The sequence below is a fragment of the Vidua macroura genome, chromosome Z (genome assembly GCF_024509145.1).
Source record: "Vidua macroura isolate BioBank_ID:100142 chromosome Z, ASM2450914v1, whole genome shotgun sequence".
Classification (NCBI taxonomy): domain Eukaryota; kingdom Metazoa; phylum Chordata; class Aves; order Passeriformes; family Viduidae; genus Vidua; species Vidua macroura.
The window spans coordinates 7,801,419-7,816,032 of NC_071611.1; the positions used below are offsets into that span (position 1 = coordinate 7,801,419).

Here is a 14,614-nt window from a genome sequence, read left to right on the forward strand (position 1 = left end):
ACAGAATAAAATGATGGTCTCTAATGCATTAAAAGCTGGGACAACTCAATCAGGTCAGCAACTTAACAGAAATTTACCAGTTACATATTGGTAACTTAACAGTACCACTACTTCCTTTTTTCAACACTAGGAACTAAGTTGGCACAATACAACCAGGGCAATTATCAGTAAGGAAACAATACGTCAAAAATCTTCAAAATATTTGACTTCAGAAGAGTCAAGTGAGATTGATTTCAACACACTTCAAAACAAAAAACTCTGTTACTTCCTCTCCCCAGCATCAGATATAGGTTCAGAAAAAAGGGTAAAGTCCAAGATACGATAGTGCAATTGATGCAGAGTGTCCTGCAAAGGGCAAGAAGGGAAATTCAGCGAAACACAAGAGAAATAAGAGATGACTCCAGAGAGAAAGGAAAACCACAAGAAACCCACAACATCATTGCAAATATGTGATGTGGCACTAACTTGGGGTTTCACTCCCCCACAACCAACACGCAAGAGACCAACTCTAAAGACAAAAAAGGAATTAATAACAAAATGACCAGCCACGGCCACCCCAACAAAACACTGCCCCGAGACCACCAGCACAGCCACCAGCACAGACTGGAAAGCACGGCAGGAAACTCCCAGCAAGCAGAAAGCGATGAAGGGAAAGCTGCTGCCATACAAAGCCGTGCACCCGCCAGCGCCCCAAGCACAGCCACCAGCAGCACCGGCAAGCCTCACCAGGCTCCTCCTGCCCAGCACCACCCGACAGCACCCACAGAACCAGCATGGCTGCGCCCACCGCCACACAGCCGCGGCTGCCGCACGCCGCCCCGCCGCTCCTGCTCCTGCTCACCGCTCTGGCCACCAGCCTCGCCTGCCAACACCTCTGGACGCACGACGACACCTTCCCCGGCGACGCGCTCCGCCTCCTCCAGGACACGGCTCCCAGTCACACACAGCCCTGCCACCTCCAAGAGCCGCCCTTCTTCCCCGACACCCTCCTCCACGACAACCTCCACCCGCACCAAGCCGCCGCCACCGCCCTACGCATCCTCCAGCACCTCTTCCACACCCTCAGCTCCAACAGCACCCGCCAGCACTGGCCCAGCCACGCTCGCAACCAACTCCTCAACAAACTGCAGCACCACATCCACCACCTCGAGCAATGCCTCCCCGACAACGCCCCGCTCTTCAAAGGACCGCGCAACCCGCTGCTCGCCATCAACAAGTACTTCAGGGACATCCACCTCTTCCTCCTCGCCCACAACCACAGCGCCTGCGCCTGGGACCACGTCCGCCTCGAAGCTCGTGCCTCTTTACGGCACCTCCACAACCTCACACGCACCGTGCGCCGCTAGCGCAAACACCCACGCTCCAACCCACGCCTACCGCCCAAACCCACCTCCAACCCCACGCCTCCTCTCACCTGGCACCGGAGACAGGGCTGCAACAACCGCTCCGCACCCGCGGCCTTCAACCGCCGCGTCTCCATTTGGATTCAGCCTCTCCCATTGATGTGGACAAAGGACCTTCCCCACTTCTGTGTAGACTTATTTATTTATTTATTTATTTGTTTGCTTCTTCATCTATCTATTTATTGGCCTATTTATTTTTCTACTTATTCACTTATTTATGACACTGAAAATAAAGACCTATGACAAAACACTTGCCACTGCCTCTCCTCTCTCTAGCACTGCAACCAGCCTTTGGGCCAGGCAAAAGCCAGCCTCACCCAACACCTACTCCAAGAGTCCCTCCAAACAGCCCCTGCCCACTCTTCTCAATGGCGCCTGACCAAGCAAGATCCTGCAGCATAGGATCTTGCCACTGCCAGCCTTTGGCCACCACCACAGAATCCCAAAAAGAAAAACACGCTAAGGCTGGAGAGCACCGCTGCACCTCATCTGCTTTATCCACATCCTGCTCCAGCCATCCAATCCAGGCCTCTCTCACTCACAGACAAGGATCTCCTGCGGGACACGGCCAAGCACTTTGCACGAGTCCCGGCACACAAGCTCGCTCACTCTGCCCCTATCCACCACCGCTCTGTAGCCCTAACCATAGAAAAGCACCACAACTGCCAGGAATGGCCATCTTCCTCTTTGCAATGCCATGCTCCCTGTTACCAATCGCCTCTTTGTTTCCCAGAGGCCTTCTTAAGAGTTTTTCTGTCCCGGAGAAGCAGCCTCATCGTCTTGCCTGGAACGAAGCTCAGATTGACTGCCCTGTGGTTCCCACGCTCTTCTGCTTTTCCCGTTGTAAAAACAGCCCTTCCCTTTCCCTTCTTCCACTTAGCGGGGGGGGGGGGATTTCAACTGGCAGACACCAATGCTCTAAAATGATCCATCCTGGCCTAGCAACTCCATCTGGCCCTACTCTCAGGACTCACGGATCAATCTCATCGGGTCCCACGCAATTCCACATAATCACGTTCCCTAGACCTCAAATCTCAAACCTCATCCAAACCTACGGAGGCCGTGGCCCTTCATTCTTCACCTAGGCCTCCCAGCATTTGCCCATCTCGACCCGGGCACTGTGCCGGGAGATTACTAACACACAGGGATACAAAGGCAGCTCGCCTCCGCAGCCTCTCTTTCACCCAAAAGTCTAGGACTTTCAAATCCCACCATCCCCTCCTAGCAATAATAATCCCAGCATTTCTCCACGAGGCCAGAGCGATCATCCCCTTGGCACATCTTCGCACACCCCAGAAGTCCTCTTCGGCGTGCCGCAGATTTTTTCCCTTTTTGGAAAGGCATCTGAAACTACTGGCCAGGCTACGCTACTCCAGCCAAAGAAACCCATCGCCCGCAGCCTTTCTCACAAGTCACCTCCTCTGGACCCCTGTGCATCTTCAGAGACATCACCTCCAAGAACCCCACACCTCTCAGGGAATTCAGGAGCTCTGAACAGGACACACGCTCCCAGGCAAGGGCTCCAGCAGTCCCAAAGCACACCACCACCTTCTTTCACGGGGGACAGTCCTCCTTTGCCCTCTGGCTGCCTCAGCCATGGCACCAAGCGCAAGAGTAACAGCAAAAGCTTTCCCTTTCTCCGACTTCTTCACTCAGCCTTCCTTGCCTGCCCTGTGGCTCCCTCCAGCCAGACATAACCGGTGGAGCGCCTCCTTGCAAGGACACGCTCGGGCCTCCAAGGCCCACGTGCACAGACAGCCCCTTGAAGCCTGCCGCTGCCTCTGGGCATTTACCGCAGGAGGGAAAACGCCAGCCCTCGCCCGCTGACATCACCGCACATCCCTTGCAACCACAAAAGGAAAACAGTGGCCAAGATGAAAATAAAGGCAAGCCTCAAAGTGAAAGGAAAAGTGACCACAGCCACCACCAGGGCTTTGCAGGTGGAAACGATGCTCGGGCGCAAACAGAGACTCAGTTGCACAGCACAGACCTTGCAGCTGGCTCGGCAAGCAAAAGGGAACACCCAAGAGCCCTCTCCAACGCACCTGAGCCCGACGCCTCTGGCCCAGAGCTTTCACAGCCCCTTTCACCCACCACTGCCACTCTCCGCCGGCGCACCGCTGCCACCACAATCCCCAACCACGGCCACCCCAACAAAACACTGCCCCGAGACCACCAGCACAGCCACCAGCACAGACTGGAAAGCACGGCAGGAAACTCCCAGCAAGCAGAAAGCGATGAAGGGAAAGCTGCTGCCATACAAAGCCGTGCACCCGCCAGCGCCCCAAGCACAGCCACCAGCAGCACCGGCAAGCCTCACCAGGCTCCTCCTGCCCAGCACCACCCGACAGCACCCACAGAACCAGCATGGCTGCGCCCACCGCCACACAGCCGCGGCTGCCGCACGCCGCCCCGCCGCTCCTGCTCCTGCTCACCGCTCTGGCCACCAGCCTCGCCTGCCAACACCTCTGGACGCACGACGACACCTTCCCCGGCGACGCGCTCCGCCTCCTCCAGGACACGGCTCCCAGTCACACACAGCCCTGCCACCTCCAAGAGCCGCCCTTCTTCCCCGACACCCTCCTCCACGACAACCTCCACCCGCACCAAGCCGCCGCCACCGCCCTACGCATCCTCCAGCACCTCTTCCACACCCTCAGCTCCAACAGCACCCGCCAGCACTGGCCCAGCCACGCTCGCAACCAACTCCTCAACAAACTGCAGCACCACATCCACCACCTCGAGCAATGCCTCCCCGACAACGCCCCGCTCTTCAAAGGACCGCGCAACCCGCTGCTCGCCATCAACAAGTACTTCAGGGACATCCACCTCTTCCTCCTCGCCCACAACCACAGCGCCTGCGCCTGGGACCACGTCCGCCTCGAAGCTCGTGCCTCTTTACGGCACCTCCACAACCTCACACGCACCGTGCGCCGCTAGCGCAAACACCCACGCTCCAACCCACGCCTACCGCCCAAACCCACCTCCAACCCCACGCCTCCTCTCACCTGGCACCGGAGACAGGGCTGCAACAACCGCTCCGCACCCGCGGCCTTCAACCGCCGCGTCTCCATTTGGATTCAGCCTCTCCCATTGATGTGGACAAAGGACCTTCCCCACTTCTGTGTAGACTTATTTATTTATTTATTTATTTGTTTGCTTCTTCATCTATCTATTTATTGGCCTATTTATTTTTCTACTTATTCACTTATTTATGACACTGAAAATAAAGACCTATGACAAAACACTTGCCACTGCCTCTCCTCTCTCTAGCACTGCAACCAGCCTTTGGGCCAGGCAAAAGCCAGCCTCACCCAACACCTACTCCAAGAGTCCCTCCAAACAGCCCCTGCCCACTCTTCTCAATGGCGCCTGACCAAGCAAGATCCTGCAGCATAGGATCTTGCCACTGCCAGCCTTTGGCCACCACCACAGAATCCCAAAAAGAAAAACACGCTAAGGCTGGAGAGCACCGCTGCACCTCATCTGCTTTATCCACATCCTGCTCCAGCCATCCAATCCAGGCCTCTCTCACTCACAGACAAGGATCTCCTGCGGGACACGGCCAAGCACTTTGCACGAGTCCCGGCACACAAGCTCGCTCACTCTGCCCCTATCCACCACCGCTCTGTAGCCCTAACCATAGAAAAGCACCACAACTGCCAGGAATGGCCATCTTCCTCTTTGCAATGCCATGCTCCCTGTTACCAATCGCCTCTTTGTTTCCCAGAGGCCTTCTTAAGAGTTTTTCTGTCCCGGAGAAGCAGCCTCATCGTCTTGCCTGGAACGAAGCTCAGATTGACTGCCCTGTGGTTCCCACGCTCTTCTGCTTTTCCCGTTGTAAAAACAGCCCTTCCCTTTCCCTTCTTCCACTTAGCGGGGGGGGGATTTCAACTGGCAGACACCAATGCTCTAAAATGATCCATCCTGGCCTAGCAACTCCATCTGGCCCTACTCTCAGGACTCACGGATCAATCTCATCGGGTCCCACGCAATTCCACATAATCACGTTCCCTAGACCTCAAATCTCAAACCTCATCCAAACCTACGGACGCCGTGGCCCTTCATTCTTCACCTAGGCCTCCCAGCATTTGCCCATCTCGACCCGGGCACTGTGCCGGGAGATTACTAACACACAGGGATACAAAGGCAGCTCGCCTCCGCAGCCTCTCTTTCACCCAAAAGTCTAGAACTTTCAAATCCCACCATCCCCTCCTAGCAATAATAATCCCAGCATTTCTCCACGAGGCCAGAGCGATCATCCCCTTGGCACATCTTCGCACAGCCCAGAAGTCCTCTTCGGCGTGACGCAGATTTTTTCCCTTTCTGGAAAGGCATCTGAAACTACTGGCCAAGCTATGCTACTCCAGCCAAAGAAACCCATCGCCCGCAGCCTTTCTCACAAGTCACCTCCTCTGGACCCCTGTGCATCTTCAGAGACATCACCTCCAAGAACCCCACACCTCTCAGGGAATTCAAGAGCCCTGAACAGGACACACGCTCCCAGGCAAGGGCTCCAGCAGTCCCAAAGCACACCACCACCTTCTTTCACGGGGGACAGTCCTCCTTTGCCCTCTGGCTGCCTCAGCCGTGGCACCAAGCGCAAGAGTAACAGCAAAAGCTTTCCCTTTCTCCGACTTCTTCACTCAGCCTTCCTTGCCTGCCCTGTGGCTCCCTCCAGCCAGACAAAACCGGTGGAGCGCCTCCTTGCAAGGACACGCTCGGGCCTCCAAGGCCCACGTGCACAGACAGCCCCTTGAAGCCCGCCGCTGCCTCTGGGCATTTACCGCAGGAGGGAAAACGCCAGCCCTCGCCCGCTGACATCACCGCACATCCCTTGCAACCACAAAAGGAAAACAGTGGCCAAGATGAAAATAAAGGCAAGCCTCAAAGTGAAAGGAAAAGTGACCACAGCCACCACCAGGGCTTTGCAGGTGGAAACGATGCTCGGGCGCAAACAGAGACTCAGTTGCACAGCACAGACCTTGCAGCTGGCTCGGCAAGCAAAAGGGAACACCCAAGAGCCCTCTCCAACGCACCTGAGCCCGACGCCTCTGGCCCAGAGCTTTCACAGCCCCTTTCACCCACCACTGCCACTCTCCGCCGGCGCACCGCTGCCACCACAATCCCCAACCACGGCCACCCCAACAAAACACTGCCCCGAGACCACCAGCACAGCCACCAGCACAGACTGGAAAGCACGGCAGGAAACTCCCAGCAAGCAGAAAGCGATGAAGGGAAAGCTGCTGCCATACAAAGCCGTGCACCCGCCAGCGCCCCAAGCACAGCCACCAGCAGCACCGGCAAGCCTCACCAGGCTCCTCCTGCCCAGCACCACCCGACAGCACCCACAGAACCAGCATGGCTGCGCCCACCGCCACACAGCCGCGGCTGCCGCACGCCGCCCCGCCGCTCCTGCTCCTGCTCACCGCTCTGGCCACCAGCCTCGCCTGCCAACACCTCTGGACGCACGACGACACCTTCCCCGGCGACGCGCTCCGCCTCCTCCAGGACACGGCTCCCAGCCACACACAGCCCTGCCACCTCCAAGAGCCGCCCTTCTTCCCCGACACCCTCCTCCACGACAACCTCCACCCGCACCAAGCCGCCGCCACCGCCCTACGCATCCTCCAGCACCTCTTCCACACCCTCAGCTCCAACAGCACCCGCCAGCACTGGCCCAGCCACGCTCGCAACCAACTCCTCAACAAACTGCAGCACCACATCCACCACCTCGAGCAATGCCTCCCCGACAACGCCCCGCTCTTCAAAGGACCGCGCAACCCGCTGCTCGCCATCAACAAGTACTTCAGGGACATCCACCTCTTCCTCCTCGCCCACAACCACAGCGCCTGCGCCTGGGACCACGTCCGCCTCGAAGCTCGTGCCTCTTTGCGGCACCTCCACAACCTCACACGCACCGTGCGCCGCTAGCGCAAACACCCACGCTCCAACCCACGCCTACCGCCCAAACCCACCTCCAACCCCACGCCTCCTCTCACCTGGCACCGGAGACAGGGCTGCAACAACCGCTCCGCACCCGCGGCCTTCAACCGCCGCGTCTCCATTTGGATTCAGCCTCTCCCATTGATGTGGACAAAGGACCTTCCCCACTTCTGTGTAGACTTATTTATTTATTTATTTATTTGTTTGCTTCTTCATCTATCTATTTATTGGCCTATTTATTTTTCTACTTATTCACTTATTTATGACACTGAAAATAAAGACCTATGACAAAACACTTGCCACTGCCTCTCCTCTCTCTAGCACTGCAACCAGCCTTTGGGCCAGGCAAAAGCCAGCCTCACCCAACACCTACTCCAAGAGTCCCTCCAAACAGCCCCTGCCCACTCTTCTCAATGGCGCCTGACCAAGCAAGATCCTGCAGCATAGGATCTTGCCACTGCCAGCCTTTGGCCACCACCACAGAATCCCAAAAAGAAAAACACGCTAAGGCTGGAGAGCACCGCTGCACCTCATCTGCTTTATCCACATCCTGCTCCAGCCATCCAATCCAGGCCTCTCTCACTCACAGACAAGGATCTCCTGCGGGACACGGCCAAGCACTTTGCACGAGTCCCGGCACACAAGCTCGCTCACTCTGCCCCTATCCACCACCGCTCTGTAGCCCTAACCATAGAAAAGCACCACAACTGCCAGGAATGGCCATCTTCCTCTTTGCAATGCCATGCTCCCTGTTACCAATCGCCTCTTTGTTTCCCAGAGGCCTTCTTAAGAGTTTTTCTGTCCCGGAGAAGCAGCCTCATCGTCTTGCCTGGAACGAAGCTCAGATTGACTGCCCTGTGGTTCCCACGCTCTTCTGCTTTTCCCGTTGTAAAAACAGCCCTTCCCTTTCCCTTCTTCCACTTAGCGGGGGGGGGATTTCAACTGGCAGACACCAATGCTCTAAAATGATCCATCCTGGCCTAGCAACTCCATCTGGCCCTACTCTCAGGACTCACGGATCAATCTCATCGGGTCCCACGCAATTCCACATAATCACGTTCCCTAGACCTCAAATCTCAAACCTCATCCAAACCTACGGACGCCGTGGCCCTTCATTCTTCACCTAGGCCTCCCAGCATTTGCCCATCTCGACCCGGGCACTGTGCCGGGAGATTACTAACACACAGGGATACAAAGGCAGCTCGCCTCCGCAGCCTCTCTTTCACCCAAAAGTCTAGAACTTTCAAATCCCACCATCCCCTCCTAGCAATAATAATCCCAGCATTTCTCCACGAGGCCAGAGCGATCATCCCCTTGGCACATCTTCGCACAGCCCAGAAGTCCTCTTCGGCGTGACGCAGATTTTTTCCCTTTCTGGAAAGGCATCTGAAACTACTGGCCAAGCTATGCTACTCCAGCCAAAGAAACCCATCGCCCGCAGCCTTTCTCACAAGTCACCTCCTCTGGACCCCTGTGCATCTTCAGAGACATCACCTCCAAGAACCCCACACCTCTCAGGGAATTCAAGAGCCCTGAACAGGACACACGCTCCCAGGCAAGGGCTCCAGCAGTCCCAAAGCACACCACCACCTTCTTTCACGGGGGACAGTCCTCCTTTGCCCTCTGGCTGCCTCAGCCGTGGCACCAAGCGCAAGAGTAACAGCAAAAGCTTTCCCTTTCTCCGACTTCTTCACTCAGCCTTCCTTGCCTGCCCTGTGGCTCCCTCCAGCCAGACATAACCGGTGGAGCGCCTCCTTGCAAGGACACGCTCGGGCCTCCAAGGCCCACGTGCACACACAGCCCCTTGAAGCCCGCCGCTGCCTCTGGGCATTTACCGCAGGAGGGAAAACGCCAGCCCTCGCCCGCTGACATCACCGCACATCCCTTGCAACCACAAAAGGAAAACAGTGGCCAAGATGAAAATAAAGGCAAGCCTCAAAGTGAAAGGAAAAGTGACCACAGCCACCACCAGGGCTTTGCAGGTGGAAACGATGCTCGGGCGCAAACAGAGACTCAGTTGCACAGCACAGACCTTGCAGCTGGCTCGGCAAGCAAAAGGGAACACCCAAGAGCCCTCTCCAACGCACCTGAGCCCGACGCCTCTGGCCCAGAGCTTTCACAGCCCCTTTCACCCACCACTGCCACTCTCCGCCGGCGCACCGCTGCCACCACAATCCCCAACCACGGCCACCCCAACAAAACACTGCCCCGAGACCACCAGCACAGCCACCAGCACAGACTGGAAAGCACGGCAGGAAACTCCCAGCAAGCAGAAAGCGATGAAGGGAAAGCTGCTGCCATACAAAGCCGTGCACCCGCCAGCGCCCCAAGCACAGCCACCAGCAGCACCGGCAAGCCTCACCAGGCTCCTCCTGCCCAGCACCACCCGACAGCACCCACAGAACCAGCATGGCTGCGCCCACCGCCACACAGCCGCGGCTGCCGCACGCCGCCCCGCCGCTCCTGCTCCTGCTCACCGCTCTGGCCACCAGCCTCGCCTGCCAACACCTCTGGACGCACGACGACACCTTCCCCGGCGACGCGCTCCGCCTCCTCCAGGACACGGCTCCCAGCCACACACAGCCCTGCCACCTCCAAGAGCCGCCCTTCTTCCCCGACACCCTCCTCCACGACAACCTCCACCCGCACCAAGCCGCCGCCACCGCCCTACGCATCCTCCAGCACCTCTTCCACACCCTCAGCTCCAACAGCACCCGCCAGCACTGGCCCAGCCACGCTCGCAACCAACTCCTCAACAAACTGCAGCACCACATCCACCACCTCGAGCAATGCCTCCCCGACAACGCCCCGCTCTTCAAAGGACCGCGCAACCCGCTGCTCGCCATCAACAAGTACTTCAGGGACATCCACCTCTTCCTCCTCGCCCACAACCACAGCGCCTGCGCCTGGGACCACGTCCGCCTCGAAGCTCGTGCCTCTTTGCGGCACCTCCACAACCTCACACGCACCGTGCGCCGCTAGCGCAAACACCCACGCTCCAACCCACGCCTACCGCCCAAACCCACCTCCAACCCCACGCCTCCTCTCACCTGGCACCGGAGACAGGGCTGCAACAACCGCTCCGCACCCGCGGCCTTCAACCGCCGCGTCTCCATTTGGATTCAGCCTCTCCCATTGATGTGGACAAAGGACCTTCCCCACTTCTGTGTAGACTTATTTATTTATTTATTTATTTGTTTGCTTCTTCATCTATCTATTTATTGGCCTATTTATTTTTCTACTTATTCACTTATTTATGACACTGAAAATAAAGACCTATGACAAAACACTTGCCACTGCCTCTCCTCTCTCTAGCACTGCAACCAGCCTTTGGGCCAGACAAAAGCCAGCCTCACCCAACACCTACTCCAAGAGTCCCTCCAAACAGCCCCTGCCCACTCTTCTCAATGGCGCCTGACCAAGCAAGATCCTGCAGCATAGCCTTTGCAAAAACACTGCCAGCCTTTGGCCACCACCACAGAATCCCAAAAAGAAAAACACGCTAAGGCTGGAGAGCACCGCTGCACCTCATCTGCTTTATCCACATCCTGCTCCAGCCATCCAATCCAGGCCTCTCTCACTCACAGACAAGGATCTCCTGCGGGACACGGCCAAGCACTTTGCACGAGTCCCGGCACACAAGCTCGCTCACTCTGCCCCTATCCACCACCGCTCTGTAGCCCTAACCATAGAAAAGCACCACAACTGCCAGGAATGGCCATCTTCCTCTTTGCAATGCCATGCTCCCTGTTACCAATCGCCTCTTTGTTTCCCAGAGGCCTTCTTAAGAGTTTTTCTGTCCCGGAGAAGCAGCCTCATCGTCTTGCCTGGAACGAAGCTCAGATTGACTGCCCTGTGGTTCCCACGCTCTTCTGCTTTTCCCGTTGTAAAAACAGCCCTTCCCTTTCCCTTCTTCCACTTAGCGGGGGGGGGATTTCAACTGGCAGACACCAATGCTCTAAAATGATCCATCCTGGCCTAGCAACTCCATCTGGCCCTACTCTCAGGACTCACGGATCAATCTCATCGGGTCCCACGCAATTCCACATAATCACGTTCCCTAGACCTCAAATCTCAAACCTCATCCAAACCTACGGAGGCCGTGGCCCTTCATTCTTCACCTAGGCCTCCCAGCATTTGCCCATCTCGACCCGGGCACTGTGCCGGGAGATTACTAACACACAGGGATACAAAGGCAGCTCGCCTCCGCAGCCTCTCTTTCACCCAAAAGTCTAGAACTTTCAAATCCCACCATCCGCTCCTAGCAATAATAATCCCAGCATTTCTCCACGAGGCCAGAGCGATCATCCCCTTGGCACATCTTCGCACACCCCAGAAGTCCTCTTCGGCGTGACGCAGATTTTTTCCCTTTCTGGAAAGGCATCTGAAACTACTGGCCAAGCTACGCTACTCCAGACAAAGAAACCCATCGCCCGCAGCCTTTCTCACAAGTCACCTCCTCTGGACCCCTGTGCATCTTCAGAGACATCACCTCCAGGAACCCCACACCTCTCAGGGAATTCAAGAGCCCTGAACAGGACACACGCTCCCAGGCAAGGGCTCCAGCAGTCCCAAAGCACAACACCACCTTCTTTCACGGGGGACAGTCCTCCTTTGCCCTCTGGCTGCCTCAGCCGTGGCACCAAGCGCAAGAGTAACAGCAACAGCTTTCCCTTTCTCCGACTTCTTCACTCAGCCTTCCTTGCCTGCCCTGTGGCTCCCTCCAGCCAGACATAACCGGTGGAGCGCCTCCTTGCAAGGACACGCTCGGGCCTCCAAGGCCCACGTGCACAGACAGCCCCTTGAAGCCCGCCGCTGCCTCTGGGCATTTACCGCAGGAGGGAAAACGCCAGCCCTCGCCCGCTGACATCACCGCACATCCCTTGCAACCACAAAAGGAAAACAGTGGCCAAGATGAAAATAAAGGCAAGCCTCAAAGTGAAAGGAAAAGTGACCACAGCCACCACCAGGGCTTTGCAGGTGGAAACGATGCTCGGGCGCAAACAGAGACTCAGTTGCACAGCACAGACCTTGCAGCTGGCTCGGCAAGCAAAAGGGAACACCCAAGAGCCCTCTCCAACGCACCTGAGCCCGACGCCTCTGGCCCAGAGCTTTCACAGCCCCTTTCACCCACCACTGCCACTCTCCGCCGGCGCACCGCTGCCACCACAATCCCCAACCACGGCCACCCCAACAAAACACTGCCCCGAGACCACCAGCACAGCCACCAGCACAGACTGGAAAGCACGGCAGGAAACTCCCAGCAAGCAGAAAGCGATGAAGGGAAAGCTGCTGCCATACAAAGCCGTGCACCCGCCAGCGCCCCAAGCACAGCCACCAGCAGCACCGGCAAGCCTCACCAGGCTCCTCCTGCCCAGCACCACCCGACAGCACCCACAGAACCAGCATGGCTGCGCCCACCGCCACACAGCCGCGGCTGCCGCACGCCGCCCCGCCGCTCCTGCTCCTGCTCACCGCTCTGGCCACCAGCCTCGCCTGCCAACACCTCTGGACGCACGACGACACCTTCCCCGGCGACGCGCTCCGCCTCCTCCAGGACACGGCTCCCAGCCACACACAGCCCTGCCACCTCCAAGAGCCGCCCTTCTTCCCCGACACCCTCCTCCACGACAACCTCCACCCGCACCAAGCCGCCGCCACCGCCCTACGCATCCTCCAGCACCTCTTCCACACCCTCAGCTCCAACAGCACCCGCCAGCACTGGCCCAGCCACGCTCGCAACCAACTCCTCAACAAACTGCAGCACCACATCCACCACCTCGAGCAATGCCTCCCCGACAACGCCCCGCTCTTCAAAGGACCGCGCAACCCGCTGCTCGCCATCAACAAGTACTTCAGGGACATCCACCTCTTCCTCCTCGCCCACAACCACAGCGCCTGCGCCTGGGACCACGTCCGCCTCGAAGCTCGTGCCTCTTTACGGCACCTCCACAACCTCACACGCACCATGCGCCGCTAGCGCAAACACCCACGCTCCAACCCACGCCTACCGCCCAAACCCACCTCCAACCCCACGCCTCCTCTCACCTGGCACCGGAGACAGGGCTGCAACAACCGCTCCGCACCCGCGGCCTTCAACCGCCGCGTCTCCATTTGGATTCAGCCTCTCCCATTGATGTGGACAAAGGACCTTCCCCACTTCTGTGCAGACTTATTTATTTATTTATTTGTTTGCTTCTTCATCTATCTATTTATTGGCGTATTTATTTTTCTACTTATTCACTTATTTATGACACTGAAAATAAAGACCTATGACAAAACACTTGCCACTGCCTCTCCTCTCTCTAGCACTGCAACCAGCCTTTGGGCCAGGCAAAAGCCAGCCTCACCCAACACCTACTCCAAGAGTCCCTCCAAACAGCCCCTGCCCACTCTTCTCAATGGCGCCTGACCAAGCAAGATCCTGCAGCATAGCCTTTGCAAAAACACTGCCAGCCTTTGGCCACCACCACAGAATCCCAAAAAGAAAAACACGCTAAGGCTGGAGAGCACCGCTGCACCTCATCTGCTTTATCCACATCCTGCTCCAGCCATCCAATCCAGGCCTCTCTCACTCACAGACAAGGATCTCCTGCGGGACACGGCCAAGCACTTTGCACGAGTCCCGGCACACAAGCTCGCTCACTCTGCCCCTATCCACCACCGCTCTGTAGCCCTAACCATAGAAAAGCACCACAACTGCCAGGAATGGCCATCTTCCTCTTTGCAATGCCATGCTCCCTGTTACCAATCGCCTCTTTGTTTCCCAGAGGCCTTCTTAAGAGTTTTTCTGTCCCGGAGAAGCAGCCTCATCGTCTTGCCTGGAACGAAGCTCAGATTGACTGCCCTGTGGTTCCCACGCTCTTCTGCTTTTCCCGTTGTAAAAACAGCCCTTCCCTTTCCCTTCTTCCACTTAGCTGGGGGGGATTTCAACTGGCAGACACCAATGCTCTAAAATGATCCATCCTGGCCTAGCAACTCCATCTGGCCCTACTCTCAGGACTCACGGATCAATCTCATCGGGTCCCACGCAATTCCACATAATCACGTTCCCTAGACCTCAAATCTCAAACCTCATCCAAACCTACGGACGCCGTGGCCCTTCATTCTTCACCTAGGCCTCCCAGCATTTGCCCATCTCGACCCGGGCACTGCGCCGGGAGATTACTAACACACAGGGATACAAAGGCAGCTCGCCTCCGCAGCCTCTCTTTCACCCAAAAGTCTAGAACTTTCAAATCCCACCATCCGCTCCTAGCAATAAT

The 14,614-nt window shown here is 57.2% G+C and overlaps 6 protein-coding genes across 14 annotated transcripts in view; 5 read left to right on the forward strand and 1 right to left on the reverse strand.

The window, feature by feature from the left end:
- Nucleotides 1–14,614, reverse strand: part of LOC128821686 (ubiquitin-associated protein 2-like) — a 120,411-nt gene that overhangs the window by 15,042 nt on the left and 90,755 nt on the right. The gene's annotated exons all lie outside the window — the stretch shown is intronic.
- LOC128821699 (interferon-like) lies at nucleotides 555–1,346 on the forward strand. The gene has a single exon (XM_054002899.1). The coding sequence runs from the start codon at nucleotides 774–776 to the stop codon at nucleotides 1,344–1,346; it is 573 nt and encodes a 190-aa protein (XP_053858874.1). The 5' UTR covers nucleotides 555–773.
- Nucleotides 2,629–4,343, forward strand: LOC128821691 (interferon-like). The gene has a single exon (XM_054002889.1). It carries the CDS (start codon nucleotides 3,771–3,773, stop codon nucleotides 4,341–4,343), a length of 573 nt encoding a protein of 190 aa, XP_053858864.1. The 5' UTR covers nucleotides 2,629–3,770.
- Nucleotides 6,211–7,337, forward strand: LOC128821698 (interferon-like). Its single transcript, XM_054002897.1, has one exon. The coding sequence runs from the start codon at nucleotides 6,765–6,767 to the stop codon at nucleotides 7,335–7,337; it is 573 nt and encodes a 190-aa protein (XP_053858872.1). The 5' UTR covers nucleotides 6,211–6,764.
- On the forward strand, nucleotides 9,205–10,331 carry LOC128821697 (interferon-like). The gene has a single exon (XM_054002896.1). The coding sequence runs from the start codon at nucleotides 9,759–9,761 to the stop codon at nucleotides 10,329–10,331; it is 573 nt and encodes a 190-aa protein (XP_053858871.1). The 5' UTR covers nucleotides 9,205–9,758.
- On the forward strand, nucleotides 12,204–14,420 carry LOC128821688 (interferon-like). The gene has a single exon (XM_054002887.1). It carries the CDS (start codon nucleotides 12,757–12,759, stop codon nucleotides 13,327–13,329), a length of 573 nt encoding a protein of 190 aa, XP_053858862.1. The 5' UTR covers nucleotides 12,204–12,756; the 3' UTR covers nucleotides 13,330–14,420.